The sequence below is a fragment of the Brassica napus genome, chromosome A3, assembly GCF_020379485.1.
Source record: "Brassica napus cultivar Da-Ae chromosome A3, Da-Ae, whole genome shotgun sequence".
NCBI lineage: Eukaryota > Viridiplantae > Streptophyta > Magnoliopsida > Brassicales > Brassicaceae > Brassica > Brassica napus.
In genome coordinates this window covers 281,514-296,038 of record NC_063436.1, presented here as the reverse complement: position 1 = coordinate 296,038, position 14,525 = coordinate 281,514, and the positions used below count along the sequence as shown (strand labels likewise).

At 36.2% G+C, this 14,525-nt stretch overlaps 3 protein-coding genes across 3 annotated transcripts; 1 reads left to right on the top strand and 2 right to left on the bottom strand.

Annotated features, from left to right (window-relative positions):
- Positions 1-3,442: 3,442 nt before the first annotated feature.
- Positions 3,443-7,016, bottom strand: LOC106429008 (WD repeat-containing protein 44). The gene is made up of 7 exons (XM_013869753.3): positions 5,268-7,016; positions 5,091-5,181; positions 4,848-5,005; positions 4,714-4,765; positions 4,544-4,623; positions 4,365-4,458; positions 3,443-4,271 (listed from the first exon to the last, which is right to left on the bottom strand). The coding sequence occupies exons 1-7, from the start codon at positions 6,774-6,776 to the stop codon at positions 3,625-3,627; spliced, it is 2,631 nt and encodes an 876-aa protein (XP_013725207.2). The 5' UTR covers positions 6,777-7,016; the 3' UTR covers positions 3,443-3,624.
- A 990-nt stretch (positions 7,017-8,006) lies between these two features.
- Positions 8,007-8,807, bottom strand: LOC106429017 (cyclin-dependent protein kinase inhibitor SMR3). Its single transcript, XM_013869763.3, has one exon. It carries the CDS (start codon positions 8,650-8,652, stop codon positions 8,209-8,211), a length of 444 nt encoding a protein of 147 aa, XP_013725217.2. The 5' UTR covers positions 8,653-8,807; the 3' UTR covers positions 8,007-8,208.
- A 3,142-nt stretch (positions 8,808-11,949) lies between these two features.
- On the top strand, positions 11,950-14,435 carry LOC106448826 (dol-P-Glc:Glc(2)Man(9)GlcNAc(2)-PP-Dol alpha-1,2-glucosyltransferase-like). The gene is made up of 8 exons (XM_013890657.3): positions 11,950-12,173; positions 12,244-12,332; positions 12,523-12,859; positions 12,948-13,206; positions 13,283-13,420; positions 13,512-13,716; positions 13,810-13,952; positions 14,036-14,435. The coding sequence occupies exons 1-8, from the start codon at positions 12,084-12,086 to the stop codon at positions 14,299-14,301; spliced, it is 1,527 nt and encodes a 508-aa protein (XP_013746111.2). The 5' UTR covers positions 11,950-12,083; the 3' UTR covers positions 14,302-14,435.
- The last annotated feature ends 90 nt before the right edge of the window (positions 14,436-14,525 follow it).

The window sequence follows — 14,525 nt, the reverse complement described above, 5'->3', positions numbered from 1 at the left end:
TTTTTGGGATTAAGCAAAGATGTGTATAATTCCAATCACGAGGCAGGATCCCCATCTCAAAGAACCTCTGTACTTCACCAATCACTTGTTGTTGAATCACATTCCAAAATCTCTGGAAAAAAAGCGCTGACATTCCATCAGGGCCCGGTGCTTTTGCTGCATTAATAGAAAACACCGCTTCCTTTACCTCCCTCGCTGAGACCCTTTTAGTGAGTTCGAGATTCATTTGCTGAGTAACCTTTGGTCTCATATCATGAAACCAAGAAGTAAACGGCGGAGGATTGGAAGATTTGAAAAGTTCAGAATAGAATTGCACTGCCACTTCACCCTTAGATGCCTCCGAGAAGACTTCAACACCATCAGCATTGAGGAGCTTGTCAATATGTTTTCTTGCTCGAGCCGCTTTGACAGAATTGTGGAAGTAAGTGGAGTTCATATCACCACGCTTCAGCCACTTATCTCTACTCTTCTGCCACCAGTAGGTCTCCTCATCTTTCTGTGCTCTCATCAATTCCCTTTTCAAAAAATGAATCCTATCCGTAGAAGGGAATAAGGCAGACTGTTCTTGTTCAAGCATTACCTCTGCTTGGCATATCCTGTCTCTCGAGTTTATCTTGACCCGTCTCTTAAGGTTACTGAGAGCCCTTCTACAAGCCTTCAGTCTGTTAGAAAGGGATCTTGTACCAGAACTCACTGTTTAACTTTAAACACATTCATCCAATTAATGTTTTTATTTACATACAAATTATATACTATTTTTACGAAAATCATATTTTTAAAACGAAAATCAATATTATTTTTATGTACTATGTGATTTGCCCTGTTAACTAAAATATTACTGTTTCAAATATATAATACATACTCGTATTATCTTCTTAAAGGTTAATGATCTTAAGTAAATTATTTTACATTAAATTTGTTTTTTTTTGGTACTGCAAGTAAGTTCATTGATTTCTTCCAAAATAGATTTTTGGTGATGAATATAATCTTACAGCGACACAATGCCACAAATTAGAAACCAAGGCATATATGCCTCGATCTTAAATTCAATAAGTTCTTAGTGCAGTCAATCATAAGATAACAAACGAAGGGTTGGAATTATTTATATATTATCGTCCTCTACGTATTTTAAATATTTTATTCTCATTGAAGTCTTAGATTCGGTCATAGGCAATTGACCAGGAGTCATAGCGTAGCTAGTACAATTTGGTACAAACCGGTCCATGAAGCCGGACCAACGAATCGGAATAATGTTAGTCCAAATTTGGATATTATAGGCAAGTATTTGTTGACGACAAATAACATATCAACGTCACGTGGAAAAATGTGAAACCCACATATATTTGAGTCTCACGGTACAGGGAAAATCATTATACATATATGTGTGTGTATCTAAATCTATATGTATGGTTTGTGTGCTTTGTGCGGGATTAAGTGCACAAGTTGTTTAAACAAAAACAAAGTGCAGAAGTTCTAAGTTGTTTGGTGATAAATATAGATTTCTATCGAATAAACATTGTTCTTTAATATATAGCAAATCTTACTTGTCACTAGAAGTGTAGAACATATAACCTTCTTGGCTCAGAATTCAAGTCGGGCCTATACACATATGGAAATAACATATACATGGATGCGTATATGAGATAAATGCTTTGACTATTTATTAATATGTGGTGTTTTTATATTAAATACATTATAATATAACAGATTATTTTGTCATTTTGTGGAGTAGTAATGTAGTCTTGCATGCATGATTCAAATCTTCAAAATATGTGAATATCTAGCGCATGACCCATTGAGGCATATAGTACTCGTGATGAATGTCTAGTTGTCCTAAAGAATTTTCTAACTAAAATGAAGATTCCATACTATTGAATCATCTCTCTACCGACTTTTATCTATTACTTTTCCTATGAACTATTACAAATCTTGGCCAACCCAAAAAAACAGTGAGGGTCCCCGATCTGCTAGCTTTTTGATATGGCTAAGTAAAATTGTCGACGATTTCCTTAACAACCTTATGCAACTCCTACGCCTACACTTATCATTACCATTGACAATTAATCTCCCTCCAGTTTAAGCATATAATTGTTTAAAACCTAATGATAAGTAATAAAACAAATACCAATAAGTATAGTTAATTACATAACCATTCTCGTGTTCACATACTAAATAAGTATAGTTAATTACATATGGGTTCTTCGATGATGTCAATTTAACCTTTTTGTTTGTTGCTATTAGGACAACTTAACAAACATAAAAAAAAAGTTCCTGAGAAAAAAATAGTGTGATCTTAATTATACCATGTAAATGAATAATCAATTAGTACATCTTAGACTTTTCTCCTATATATATATACATTATATATTTATATATGGATTGCTTTAGGTTTTCTGTTTACTGGTAAAAGAAGTGTTCTTTTGTTCACTTGTCCCTATCGTTGGCCACAATCAAGACGGATCTTAGGTTATTCACCACTTTTACGTTCAACTGCAAACAAATTTGACGTCAGACTGGAATTATATATGTGTGTTATTTGACTGGTACAGGCACCAATCGTTTTCAAATTTATACAGCAATATGAATTCCCTCTAATAACATGCACCTCAAGTTGCTTTCCTTTTTAACTCGACCAATAACTAAGAACCAGATTTAACACACGTATGTATGTGCACACACAAATATATAATTCATATGTTCAATTCCTATTTAGGTTGTAAAGTTCGATTTATTTTTCTTACAGTACTAATTAGCCAGTGAGATTTTAACAGTAGGGTTAATAAATACTGTAAATCACTTAAAGAAAGCAAATATCGAAATCCTCGTATTAAAACCCTAATTAATATTTTTCCGCTGCAAATATACTAAATGATTATTTGAGTATTAGTGTTCCAAAAAAAAAAAGATCATTTGAGTGTTAGTTTTTAAAGAAGAATTGTTTTCATATCTGATTAGAAAATGTATTTTTATTTTGAATAAAATTGGATATGGTGGCCGATAAATAGATGATTGCGACGGATGATGATGACGGCCCATATAAAGTTGCTTGGTCCTTAAGAAAACACACGAGGCCTAATTGTAATAATCGTCATCACATACTTAAATAATCACATAAAATTAATTTGTGGACTGTTTTTTGCTTACCTCACTGCACACACCGATCAGTCACCCCGCAACACTATCAACTTTGAAGCACATCAACGTCGATTTAGCAAACCATCATTATAACGAATATTTGTATAAATCTCGAGGTAGGCCCAATGATAAAAGACTACATAGGATAGGGGGTCAAGATGTTGGTTTCTAAACCAGCTTTGACCGGTTAAGCAGAAGACAAGTGGCTCAAAATGGTTTTCGTTTTCAACTTTTAATCATCTTTGCTACAGAGATTATCCAAAGAAATATAAGCAACAACTCTAGAAACAAAAAAAAAACACTGTTGTTGGAAGAAATGGCATCAAATTTTGTTAGAACCCTATGCCATGGATTCATAGACTCAATAGTTTTGTTATACCAAGTTTTCTTCTTTGATAAGTGACTATACAATATACATATTAAACAAAATAGACTATACAAGAACTTCTTAGGAGCTATAAATAGACGTAAGTATGCATGTACACTGCATCAAAACAGAGAGCCCTGACGACTGACTCTGCGTGGCAAACCGAAGTTCTGGTAAACCCGGATTTGACCACCGATCGTGGCTGTTACGATCACCATTCCCCAAGCCGTTGGTTGAGCCAAATGCGTTCCATGACTGCCGCTACCATCAAACCAAGACCATGAAGATATCCGAGATGAGATCGATATAGAAGGCGAATCCCCTGGCTTCAATGACTCTCCAGCATTGCTTTCTGTTTCGTTTTGGGGAACTTGTGTCGTGGGTTCATCTTCTTGATGTTCTTCTGTCGCTACATTCTCCGTGTTGTCGTTGTTTTTCTTAGGTAACGGTGGGAGGCCAGATTTTTTACCTGCGGCTGCGTTTTCTTGTGTGGTAGTAGCTGAGGGTTTCTTTGGGTTTTTCTTCGGTTGGGTTTGTGCGGGTGGTGGTTCTCCTTTAACAACGCCATGCCAGGGTATTGCCACGGAAACGTCTTTGCAAGGGAAGGTTTCGAAAGAAGTATACATGGCGATGGTTTTTCTACCGGTTAGTCCTACTCTTGGTTCTTCGTGTTTCCACATGTAAACCTGTGAATCTTCGCTTGCGCAGACAATGTGTTTGGCATCTAGTGTGTAAGATGCTGTCATTTGACTACATGTGTTTTTGAAACCTGCAGGTTTATTAAACAATACAAGATTTTTAAAATATTTACTGTGTGTGTGAGATCAAAGGCAGAGACAAATGAGTTGTTTCAGCTACATACCTCTGAATTTTTGAACAAGTTCAGTACCGTCAAGAACCCGAATGCGTGAATCAGCAGACGTTACAAGCACTTCTGCTGGATTAATCGGCGAAAACTGTTCATGCAAACTCATAGGTAAGTACTAATCCTCTCTGATGGAAGCTAACAAACGAAACGTCTAAAAGAAAAGAGGGTGAAACCTGGAAAGCTGTGATCTTTTTAGCTTGAGCTTTCTTTTTGTTTTGCAGATCAATATGGTTAGTTTGCTCCAGCTTGCAATCTGATAAATTAATATAAGAAAATTTATGAAGAGTATAAGGTTAATAACTAAACATAGTCACAAAATAGATTAAGTTCTTAGCCAATATACCTTCTGCACTGTAAAGCCGACAATTCCCTTTATGTGAACCAACAAATGCAGCCTACGTACCAAAGAGCATATAGATTTCAATCCGAGGTCGTCGATTCCAAGTATATGATTGTTAAGTGAAGAGAATCACGTACCTGACCATCAGGAGTGTAACAAACAGCAGTAACCATTTCATTTAGATCAGTCCACTCCACTACTTGACGGTTCGATATGTTCCATATACGGATCTTGGCATCAAGTGAGCCACTTATGAAGTAATCTTCATCCAGTGGATTAAATTGTACACAAGTAACTGAAAACCAGAGAGTAAGGCATGAATCTCCGAGAACAACATGAAAATTAGCATTATGAGTATCAAGCGACATTTCTTTTCTTACCATAGTCATTGTGGGCAAACAGTTTTAGACAGCTTTGAGTTTCGATATCCCATAACCGCACGGTTTTGTCCTTGGAAGATGAAAGCAATAGCTGCATGAGAAGGCATGGTTAAGTTCGTCAAATAGCAATTCATGTATGATTGCATCAATGTTGGGAAGAAAGGAACATAAGCTAACCTGTGACCGAGACCAGGACAAGTCCAGAACATCATCCAAATGGCCAGTAAAACTGCATATGGGTTTATCTGATAATGAGAAGACAGTTTCAGGCGCATGGACATAATCTGGGATCTGATTTCCTTTTCTAATCGATGGAGCTTTCCCCTTTTTCTTCTTCTCCGGTGGCACTTCTGCTGCATCATCACCTTCTTGAATGGGTGTCAAGCTGCTCTCGTTCGTTGACAAGATCTCACATTCCTGGACCTCCCACACATGAATAGCACAATCCTCCCCTCCACTTGCTAACAAATGCGAGTCAGGACTAAACTTCATAGTCCAGATAGCTCCTTGATGAGCTTCAATCTCTTGGCACAAATGCAAAGCGCTGAGCTCTTTGTGAGACTTCCCTGAATGCCTCACCTTCACCCATTGATTTGTCTCGTCGTTGTTCTTCTCCTGCTGTTGGTGTTGGTCCACTACTCTCAGACTACTAACGTTAGGATCTTTCTCTTTCTCTGGAGGAGCCTTAGAGCTCATCGAATGAGCAACGCCTTTTATGTTCTTTAGAAAAGCAGCACCTCTCTTCTTGCTTTCCCTCAAGCTCTTCGACACATACGAGTTTAATTTACTCAAATCAATTGCCGAATTAGCATTATCTCGCCGCATAAGGTCCTTAACAATAGACGAGAATCCAACGCTTTTCTCAAACTCCTCCATCGTCAGCTGCTTACCTGTTTGAAGATCGCTGAGACGATTCCACGCTCCGTTCTCGCCGTACTCCTTCACGATGAACTCTTTTCCCGTGTCGAGATTCTTAATCAGGAAGAAGGCGCTGAACTGAGTATTGGAAACTACCGTTGAGAGCTTCTTCGCGCCGCGTCGTTTGGGAGCGTTAGGCGGCGAGACTCTCGCACGCGGAGCTCCAATCGCAGACGCGGTTCTGGTCAGACGCGATTTCGACGTTTTCCCCAACATTTCCTCTTTTCGTATTTTCTCAGCGGAAGTCGATTCGATATCGGAATCGGATCTGGACCGTACGATCAAAACCGACATCTGCGGAGATCGTTGATCCAACGGAGGAGGATTATTATGATCCTCCTCCTCCGCAACCTTCTCTTCCATAACGCTTCCTCCGACGATCTCAATCGCAGTAGGTTTGCTGATGCGCTGGATCGAGATAGATCCGAGCATGCTCTTCTTCGACTCGAGCCCCATTCCATCGCGGAGCCTGCGACGACGCTCCGTTATGGATCCCGGCGCCGACATCCAGATATCGAAATCCGGCGACGTAACCGGCTCGGGAGCATGACGAGCGGCGGAGGAGGAGAAGGAGATTCGGCAATCATCAAACTCGCCTTCCTCCTCGTCAGAAGAAGATGCCAAATCGATAGGCACGACGGTGGAGATACGGTTAGAGCTCTCGAAGAAGCGGTCGTCGTCGTCTTCAACCTCGCCTAACCCTGCCCAATTCATCGCCATTGTCTTCTTCCGTTCCAGTTTCCCATTTGCGCCGCTTAGATTCGCCATAGCTATACATCGGTTTCAGAAATTTTCCAGATTGAGATTTGAATTTTGTGTTCTTCTTTGTCTTTGCGTGATTGTTTTGGAGGGAGAGAGAGAGAAGCTGAAGGGAGAGAATCAAGGGATCCCTAACATTATCAACGGCGGATCGGTGATCTCTCATGATCCGACGATCCACAACGAGAAGTAGGCCATATTAACGCCCATGAGCTTTACTTTTTCATATCGGCCCATTTTGTAAATATTCCCATAATCAGATGATTACTGAAAGGCCTATTTTATAAACATTTCCATAATTAGATGTTTGACAAGTACTGTAAGGTTTTGGCTATTTTGGCTGGCTTATGAGCGAGCTAAAGAAATTATTTCTTTTGAATAATGCTAATGTATTATTCTGTTCAGGACAGTCTGATATTTTCATTCATGAAAGTAGAAGAATATATGTATAACTATCTAATTGTTATATATATATTTTTTTTAAATTCATTCTTCTTGGTTGATGTGTAACTTAACCCCGTAAACATTAACGGCACACACATTAACACATACACATAGATTAAAGTATAAAATATTGATCAAATCATCGATCATAACAAGGTGTACGCAAAGAAGGAAGCATGATCCATAACGAAGGATGTTTGCTTCCACGGCAAATTTCTTAGTTTTTTCTCTTCTTCTGAAGACTGATTACCTAAATAATAGGTATATAATTACAATACGGTATAATATAGATTTGCGTTATCGGATATGATGAAAATGTGAACCTTGGTAATACATAAAATTTCAATTTTATTAAAAAGCACATTTTTAATATATATGTTATAAAAAAACAGTACTCTAATAAAATCTGAGTCAGGCAATATATATAAAATGACATGATACAAATTACCAAATATATACTCAAGTTTTTTGGGCGAACCCCTTGTTGTATACATATATTAATGTGTTTTTGGTGTATTGAATCCTCGTGCATGGTATTAATTAATCGGCAACAAAGCCTAGTAATACCCTAAGATAATATTTTGTGAATAGGTCATTTCAGGTATATATTCTGTTTTCAAACTTTTCAAATATTTATGGATTCATGCTTTTCTTATTAAATTTTAATTTACTAGAAAGGCAAATTAACTTCTTATAGATTGTATGGTTTGTTTTGACTAAGTTAATTATAAATAAAATATCAAAAATACTACTTTCTACACCCTCTGTAAATATTAAGAAAAAAAATCAAAGAGGTTATTGAAACGTAAATTACTGCTGAAAAACTATGATATAATGAGATTGCGGCTTTATCATCATAGTTTTATTGTTATCAGCATGTCACTTATATTATACAGAAATGATAAAAAAAAAAATAGAAAATGAAGGAAAGATTTAAAGGATCAATTACCACTACACAGTCATACATTAGAAACGACCAGTAATCTTGGTCGTCTTATTATTGTTTCCGTGACTTCTTGATCCTGCGGTCTAACTCCTCAAAGAACATCTCGATCTCAGGGCTCAGATCAATGGGTATACGGTTAACAACATGAACCGACGTTAATTTTCTTTTCATCCCGGAAGATCGGTTTGGTTTCGGTTTCCTTGGAGCTGGTGGGCATAACGCCGCTGGAATCTTGTGAGGGGATGATGTTGGAGTTTTGCATCCATCCTCTTCGTTGACCGTTTGCTCTTTGTGATCTGTAACATCCAATTCTGGTCGAGTCAGTAACCGGTTCTTATCTACGTCTTCTTCTTGAATCTCCTTGACGCAGCTGATCTCTGCCATTAGGAGAATTTTAGAGAAAGAGGTAGAAGAGAGAGAAGGGAGAGAGAGATTAAGGAGAGAGAGAGAGAGGAAAGATAACGTGCGTTGGATCCGAAACTTGAAAGCCACCATTTCAACTAACTAGTGATCTGTCTCCCAAGTGGCGGGATACAGAAAAAACTTTATTTTATTTGATTTTTTGGGACTGAAAGCTAATTTACTTGATTTTCTTAGTAAATTATATTCTCATTATTATGTACACACCAATAACGCAAGTAAATCATGCTATCGCTATGCGAATTTTTGCATGAAGCTAGAAATAAAACTGCTAATGACAAATCAAAATATTTTGTTAAACTTATAGGCAATTAATTGACTACTAAACCACCACAATTAAATTCTTAGAATCTAAGCTTTCGGTGCAATAAAAAAAAAAAAGCTTTCGCTGCAACATATATGTATCCATATATGCCAAAAGTTCAAAACAACCATATTAAGATAATGTAAGATTTTCCAACAACAAAATATTTTAAATCAATCCTTTTCTTAGATCATGTTTATATACATTAGCGAAGAGAAAATGAAGAATTTTAACTCTTAGTTTTATATATTGAAGTTTATCAAATCACTAATAAAAATATATGCATGCAATATATAAAACTTTCACATAGTTGTTAGTTTTGCTACTCATACATCAATACTGCTTAGATTCTTAAGAAGGTATATATAAAGACATGCAATTTTTTTTTTGAAAACGAAGACATGCAATTTTCTCGATAATTTTTGGTAAAAAAGATTAGTCTTGTTTATTAAGGAAAAGCATCCCTCTTTCTTCTACTTTGACTTGAGGATTTTTGCATTATTGTATTTTTAGAATTTACTACGGAATTTTAATTAAACGAAAATAAATTGAATATTGATCGGAAACTAAAAGGTAAATAATGTCTCCACAAACTTTGATGCAAATCAGACGCACGTGCCTTTGCCTTGCATGGGACCTCGAGATATATTTTGAACTTTTATGTTTACGACAAAAAAAACTTATATTTTTTTGGTAAAAACTTATATGTTTAGTTTCTCATGCTTATTGTCAGACGATGTCAACAATTTTTTTTGGCCGATATCGCGAAGAAGAAAAAATTGACATCGTGAAAAAAATGGAAATAATTGTTTCACTGCTTCCTTTATCGTGCACGCAAGCAATGAAGCACCTACTAATTATTGACTTCTAACCAGGGGCGAAACCACCTTATACTCTATGGGTGCATGTGCACCCGTAATAATATCTATCTTTCAAATTTAGTGAGAAAAAATAATATAGATTTGGTAGATCTGATGGTAAAACATAGGTTCTGCACCCCCTTACAACCCAGGTTCAATCTCTTCTTATATATTCCTTTCTTTTGTAATTAATAGTGCACCCACTATACAAAAGTCCTAGCTTCGCCCCTGCTTCTAACTAATTTAATTGCTGATACTTGTCAACTTGTCATTGTTCCTTCTGAATATCAAACACGAGAAAGTTAATAATATTTATATTTTATTTATATTTAGAGAAAATTGTGCATAACACTCAGGACAGAAATGATGGTTTAACTCTAAATAACTTTGTAAAGATGTTATGCTGAGATTGAAATATGAAAAACAAAGTTTACAAACATATATAGAAAAACAAGTGATACAAATACACACTTTTGACCAAAATATAATGGCACTCAATTTTAAATTAATATGTTGGTGTTGTTGTTATCATAAAAATTGAAATATATATGAGACTCTCTTTATAAATTAAATTCATTTTTTATACTAGTTGAAAACCATAACTTTGGATTCCTCATCCAAAATTTGAACCACTATAGATTTGGTAAACTTGCTACACCTAGCTCTCTCTTTTTTTTTTTGTTCACTACTTGCTACACCTCTCTAAACGACGGCCAACAACGTCACACTCCATAATTATAATAAATTATGAACAATATGTAAGTTATGATATTATGTTATGTATGGATTAAGTTAGTAGATCAATTGATTTAACGAGGGATAATGAAAGATTGGCTAAGACATGTGGTGGGATTGGGAAATAAGACAGGTGGTCTCAATGGCTACGCACATGATTGATCATCATGTCCTCCATCTTTCGAGTTTTGTTATTAGCTTAATTTTCTATCTTAATAAGGCTTAAATATTAATGGGAACTGAGTGTAGAAGAAGTTATTAAGTTAAAATAAAAATTTATATGATCACTATATAGTATACAGTCACGAGAGAGAGAGTTGCAAACATAAACTACTAACATGTTTTCCCATTAATTTAAACAATGTGAAAAGAATCACAATTTCGTACAATAGAAATATACAAACTATTTCAAAGCAATATATTAAACATTTTTCGTTTTTACATTTGTCGTTCACTAAAAAGCTAAAATAAGACTTGATGTGTGCTAAGATATCCAACTTGAGTATTAGTAACAATTCATCCAGTTACATTATACATAGAACTATAAAAAGGTGGTTTCTCTCTTTTTATATAGCAAAGCTGGTGTGCTTAGACATATTTGAATCAAATTTCACATGCAAATTTTGGGACCATCTCTTTTTTCTTAGTTCTAGCCACGCCATCTAATGATCATCATCAGTAACACATCAACGAGTTATTTTAAAACCCTCTCTATCAAATAATTATTTTAAGTAATATACTGAGGAAATTACTCCATTTAGCAAAGTTCTAATTTCCAAACTGTTCCGCATTGAATCTTTAGTTACGTATTAATTGAAGTTGTTTCATATTTCTCGGGTTTTTGATTATCGTTGTTATTGGTATTCAAGATTTACATTTGCCTGTTGATTCGCTAAATAAAGTTCTGGCATTTTTAAGAAACTGCGATTTGATGTTACAAACAATAGGAATCTCTTAAAGAGTTTGTATAGCATGTGAACTAATGATTATGTTTTAGAGCTAAACTATATGTCAATCTAGTTCTCCAATTGTAAACAAAACAGAAACAACTAGCTTATCTATATGGAGTTTTACTCAAAAGTAGTAATAAATAAAATCGAAGTGAAAACATAAAGTATTGAATTAGATAATGATTTGGGATCTGGGTCAGAGACTCTGCTTAAGTGTTTTCAATCTTAAAAGCTTTCATTTGGGATTCCCTCATCTTTTGATGAAAATCACTTTGCAGTGTATATTCTCAAGGCCAGCAGACAACTTTCTTGTTCCCCTCTAATAATGGCTAACACATTTTTGTAATGTTCAAAAACTTTAATGCTGCGTATAGTATAATTGAAGCTACATTGTTTACATGAGAATTATGGAGTTTCGTTAACAAATAAAATGTTATATAATAGATTCAGGGCTTTATGGTCCCTAGCTGATTTGGGCCTTAGCCCATAAAACTAGTAAAGCCCAATTTCGATCGAGTAACGTTGACTTTCATTGACTCTTCCTTCTCCTTGCTAGTTGCGATCGAAATCTCACCGTGTTCAAAGCAAGAAGATCCATTGATCCACGGATGTAACCACTCAAGTAAGTATATAGCTGGGTGGCTTTGAATCTGAAAAATGGGGAAAATAGCGGTTGCAGCAATCACGAGCTTGTGGGTGATTCCCATGTCGATCATCGTCAACCACATTGTTCCAGGACCCTACATGGTAACATAAAGCAATCGCCTTTTCAACAAAATTCTCTATGATTGTGTTTTGATTAGTGAGTTATTTGCAGGACGAGATATTCCATGTGCCTCAGGCTCAGCAATACTGTAAAGGGAATCTCAGGAGCTGGGATCCTATGATCACCACCCCACCTGGATTGTAATGCTCATCCCTCTCTTATTTACATTCTCAAGTAGTTACCTTTTTAGAGTCTCGAATTTTTCAGTGTGTGTTCCAATGCCTAGTTATGCTGTTACTGCGTCATTAATTTTATGGATTTAATTTAAAGTTTGAATCTTTTTGAAGTGGAAATGTTGATTCAAAAATTTGTTTTTTTTTGTGTGTTCAGGTACTATCTTTCACTAGCACATGTTGCTTCTTTGTTTCCAGGAATGTTGTTGATGGGAGCTACTTCTCAGTCCTTCTCAGAAGCTTGTTCGACGTCTGTCCTGCGGTCTACTAATGCTGTTTTTGCAGTATTGTGTGGAGTTCTAGTGTTTGAGATTATCAGATTCCTGGGGCCGAATCTCAGTGATAGAAAAGCAACTTTGATGGCTCTGGTCATGTCTCTTTACCCTCTCCACTGGTTCTTCACTTTCCTCTACTATACAGATGTTGCGTCTCTAACAGCTTTTCTCGCCATGTACCTCGCTTGTTTGAGGAAAAGATATTTCCTCAGTGCTTTTGTAAGTCTTTTGAATCAGTTCGTTGTTTTGTTGTTTGAATTACAAATACGTTTGTGAATTTATTGGTGTTTTTTTTTTGTCCTTGCAGTTTGGTGCTTTAGCAATTTGTACCCGACAAACAAATGTAGTCTGGATGTTGTTCGTAGCTTGCTCAGGTGTTCTAGACTTCACTCTTGACTCGCCCAGGCAAAAAGAAAAAGAAAAGGTAGACCAAGACTCGTATCATCAGTCCATTGGTAGGAAAGAAGCAACTCCGAGATCAAATCTTAGAAAAAGAAAACCTGATAATAGCACCTTGGATCCTTTTGACCGTGCTAAATCTTTTTCTTCAACAGAGGATACTTCAGGTATGTTGTTGCTATTTGGTTGACAACTATATTACTTTTCTCAAGCATAAGCATAAATGTTCCTTAACAAATGCAGGCTTAGTCTATGATGTTTATGCTGTAATCTCAACATGTTGGAGTATGAAGTGGCAACTTTTGGTCACATTTAGCCCTTTTATTGTGGTTGTGGTGGCCTTTGGTATTTTTATCATCTGGAACGGCGGTATAGTCCTAGGTATGGACTATGGAGATTTTTCCTTTTGTCATTTATGATTGAATCTGTATGTTGTTTTCTTTCACTAATCCATCAAATTCAAAAATGGCAGGTGCAAAAGAGGATCATGTAGTTTCACCACATTTTGCGCAGATAATGTATTTCAGCCTCGTCTCTGCACTCTTTACTGCTCCCCTACACTTCTCAGTAGGTCAACTGAGAAATCTACTCCAAGAGCTCCGTCAAAACAGGCCATTGAGCCTTCTACTAACTCTTGTGGCTCTCGTAGCCGGTTTAGCCTCTGTACACTTTTTCAGGTTCAGTTTCTTGATACCTCTCAAAACACACTAAGCTCTTTTACTACAAACTCTCATTCTCTGTTTTCTTTTGGTTCTGAAACCTGTTTGCAGCTTGGCTCATCCTTATCTTCTCGCTGATAATCGCCACTATCCCTTCTATCTATGGAGAAAAATTATCAACGCACATTGGTTGATGAAGTACATGTTAGTCCCGGTTTACGTCTATTCCTGGTTCTCAATCCTATCTTTATTAGGTATGTCTAAAACCGTTTTGTGTAGCATGATTTATTTGTTTTGAATTGTGGATTTGACTTTGGTTCTTTATCATATTCGGTAGAGAAAAGTCGAAGGAAGATATGGGTGTTGGTCTATTTCTTAGCTACATGTGCAGTTCTTGTTCCAACGCCATTGATCGAGTTCAGATATTACACTATACCATTTTATATCTTCATGCTTCATTCCTGTGTTAGAAACAGCGGTTGGGCCACTTGGCTTCTCACTGGAACGGTTTTTGTATGTGTCAATGTGTTTACAATGGGAATGTTCTTGTTTAGAACATTCAAGTGGAGCCATGAGGATGGTGTCCAGAGGTTTATTTGGTAGGGAGTAGGGACAAAAGTTTATGTTCTGTTTGATGTTACTAGAGTTAGGTTCCTTAGAAACTGGTGAATTCATGATATATTGTTGTTATAAAAAACATCATTTATGTTCTGAGTAAGGAAATGGCTTTGCATGTCTTTTGTGCCAAATCTTTAAAAGTAACAGTTTCAGCTTCATTAAAATCTCTGACCCACATAGTATATGATGTGGGTTGACTGTTTTTTTTT

Coding starts and splice junctions, on each gene's coding strand:
- LOC106429008 (XM_013869753.3), bottom strand. CDS start 6,776: ATGGCGAATCTAAGCGGCGCAAATGGGAAACTGGAACGGAAGAAGACA. Junction 5,182..5,267: donor TGTCCTGGTCTCGGTCACAG/GTTAGCTTATGT, acceptor CTTCTCATGCAG/CTATTGCTTTCATCTTCCAA. Junction 4,624..4,713: donor TCGGCTTTACAGTGCAGAAG/GTATATTGGCTA, acceptor TTAATTTATCAG/ATTGCAAGCTGGAGCAAACT.
- LOC106429017 (XM_013869763.3), bottom strand. CDS start 8,652: ATGGTGGCTTTCAAGTTTCGGATCCAACGCACGTTATCTTTCCTCTCT.
- LOC106448826 (XM_013890657.3), top strand. CDS start 12,084: ATGGGGAAAATAGCGGTTGCAGCAATCACGAGCTTGTGGGTGATTCCC. Junction 12,333..12,522: donor ATCACCACCCCACCTGGATT/GTAATGCTCATC, acceptor TTGTGTGTTCAG/GTACTATCTTTCACTAGCAC. Junction 12,860..12,947: donor GATATTTCCTCAGTGCTTTT/GTAAGTCTTTTG, acceptor TTGTCCTTGCAG/TTTGGTGCTTTAGCAATTTG.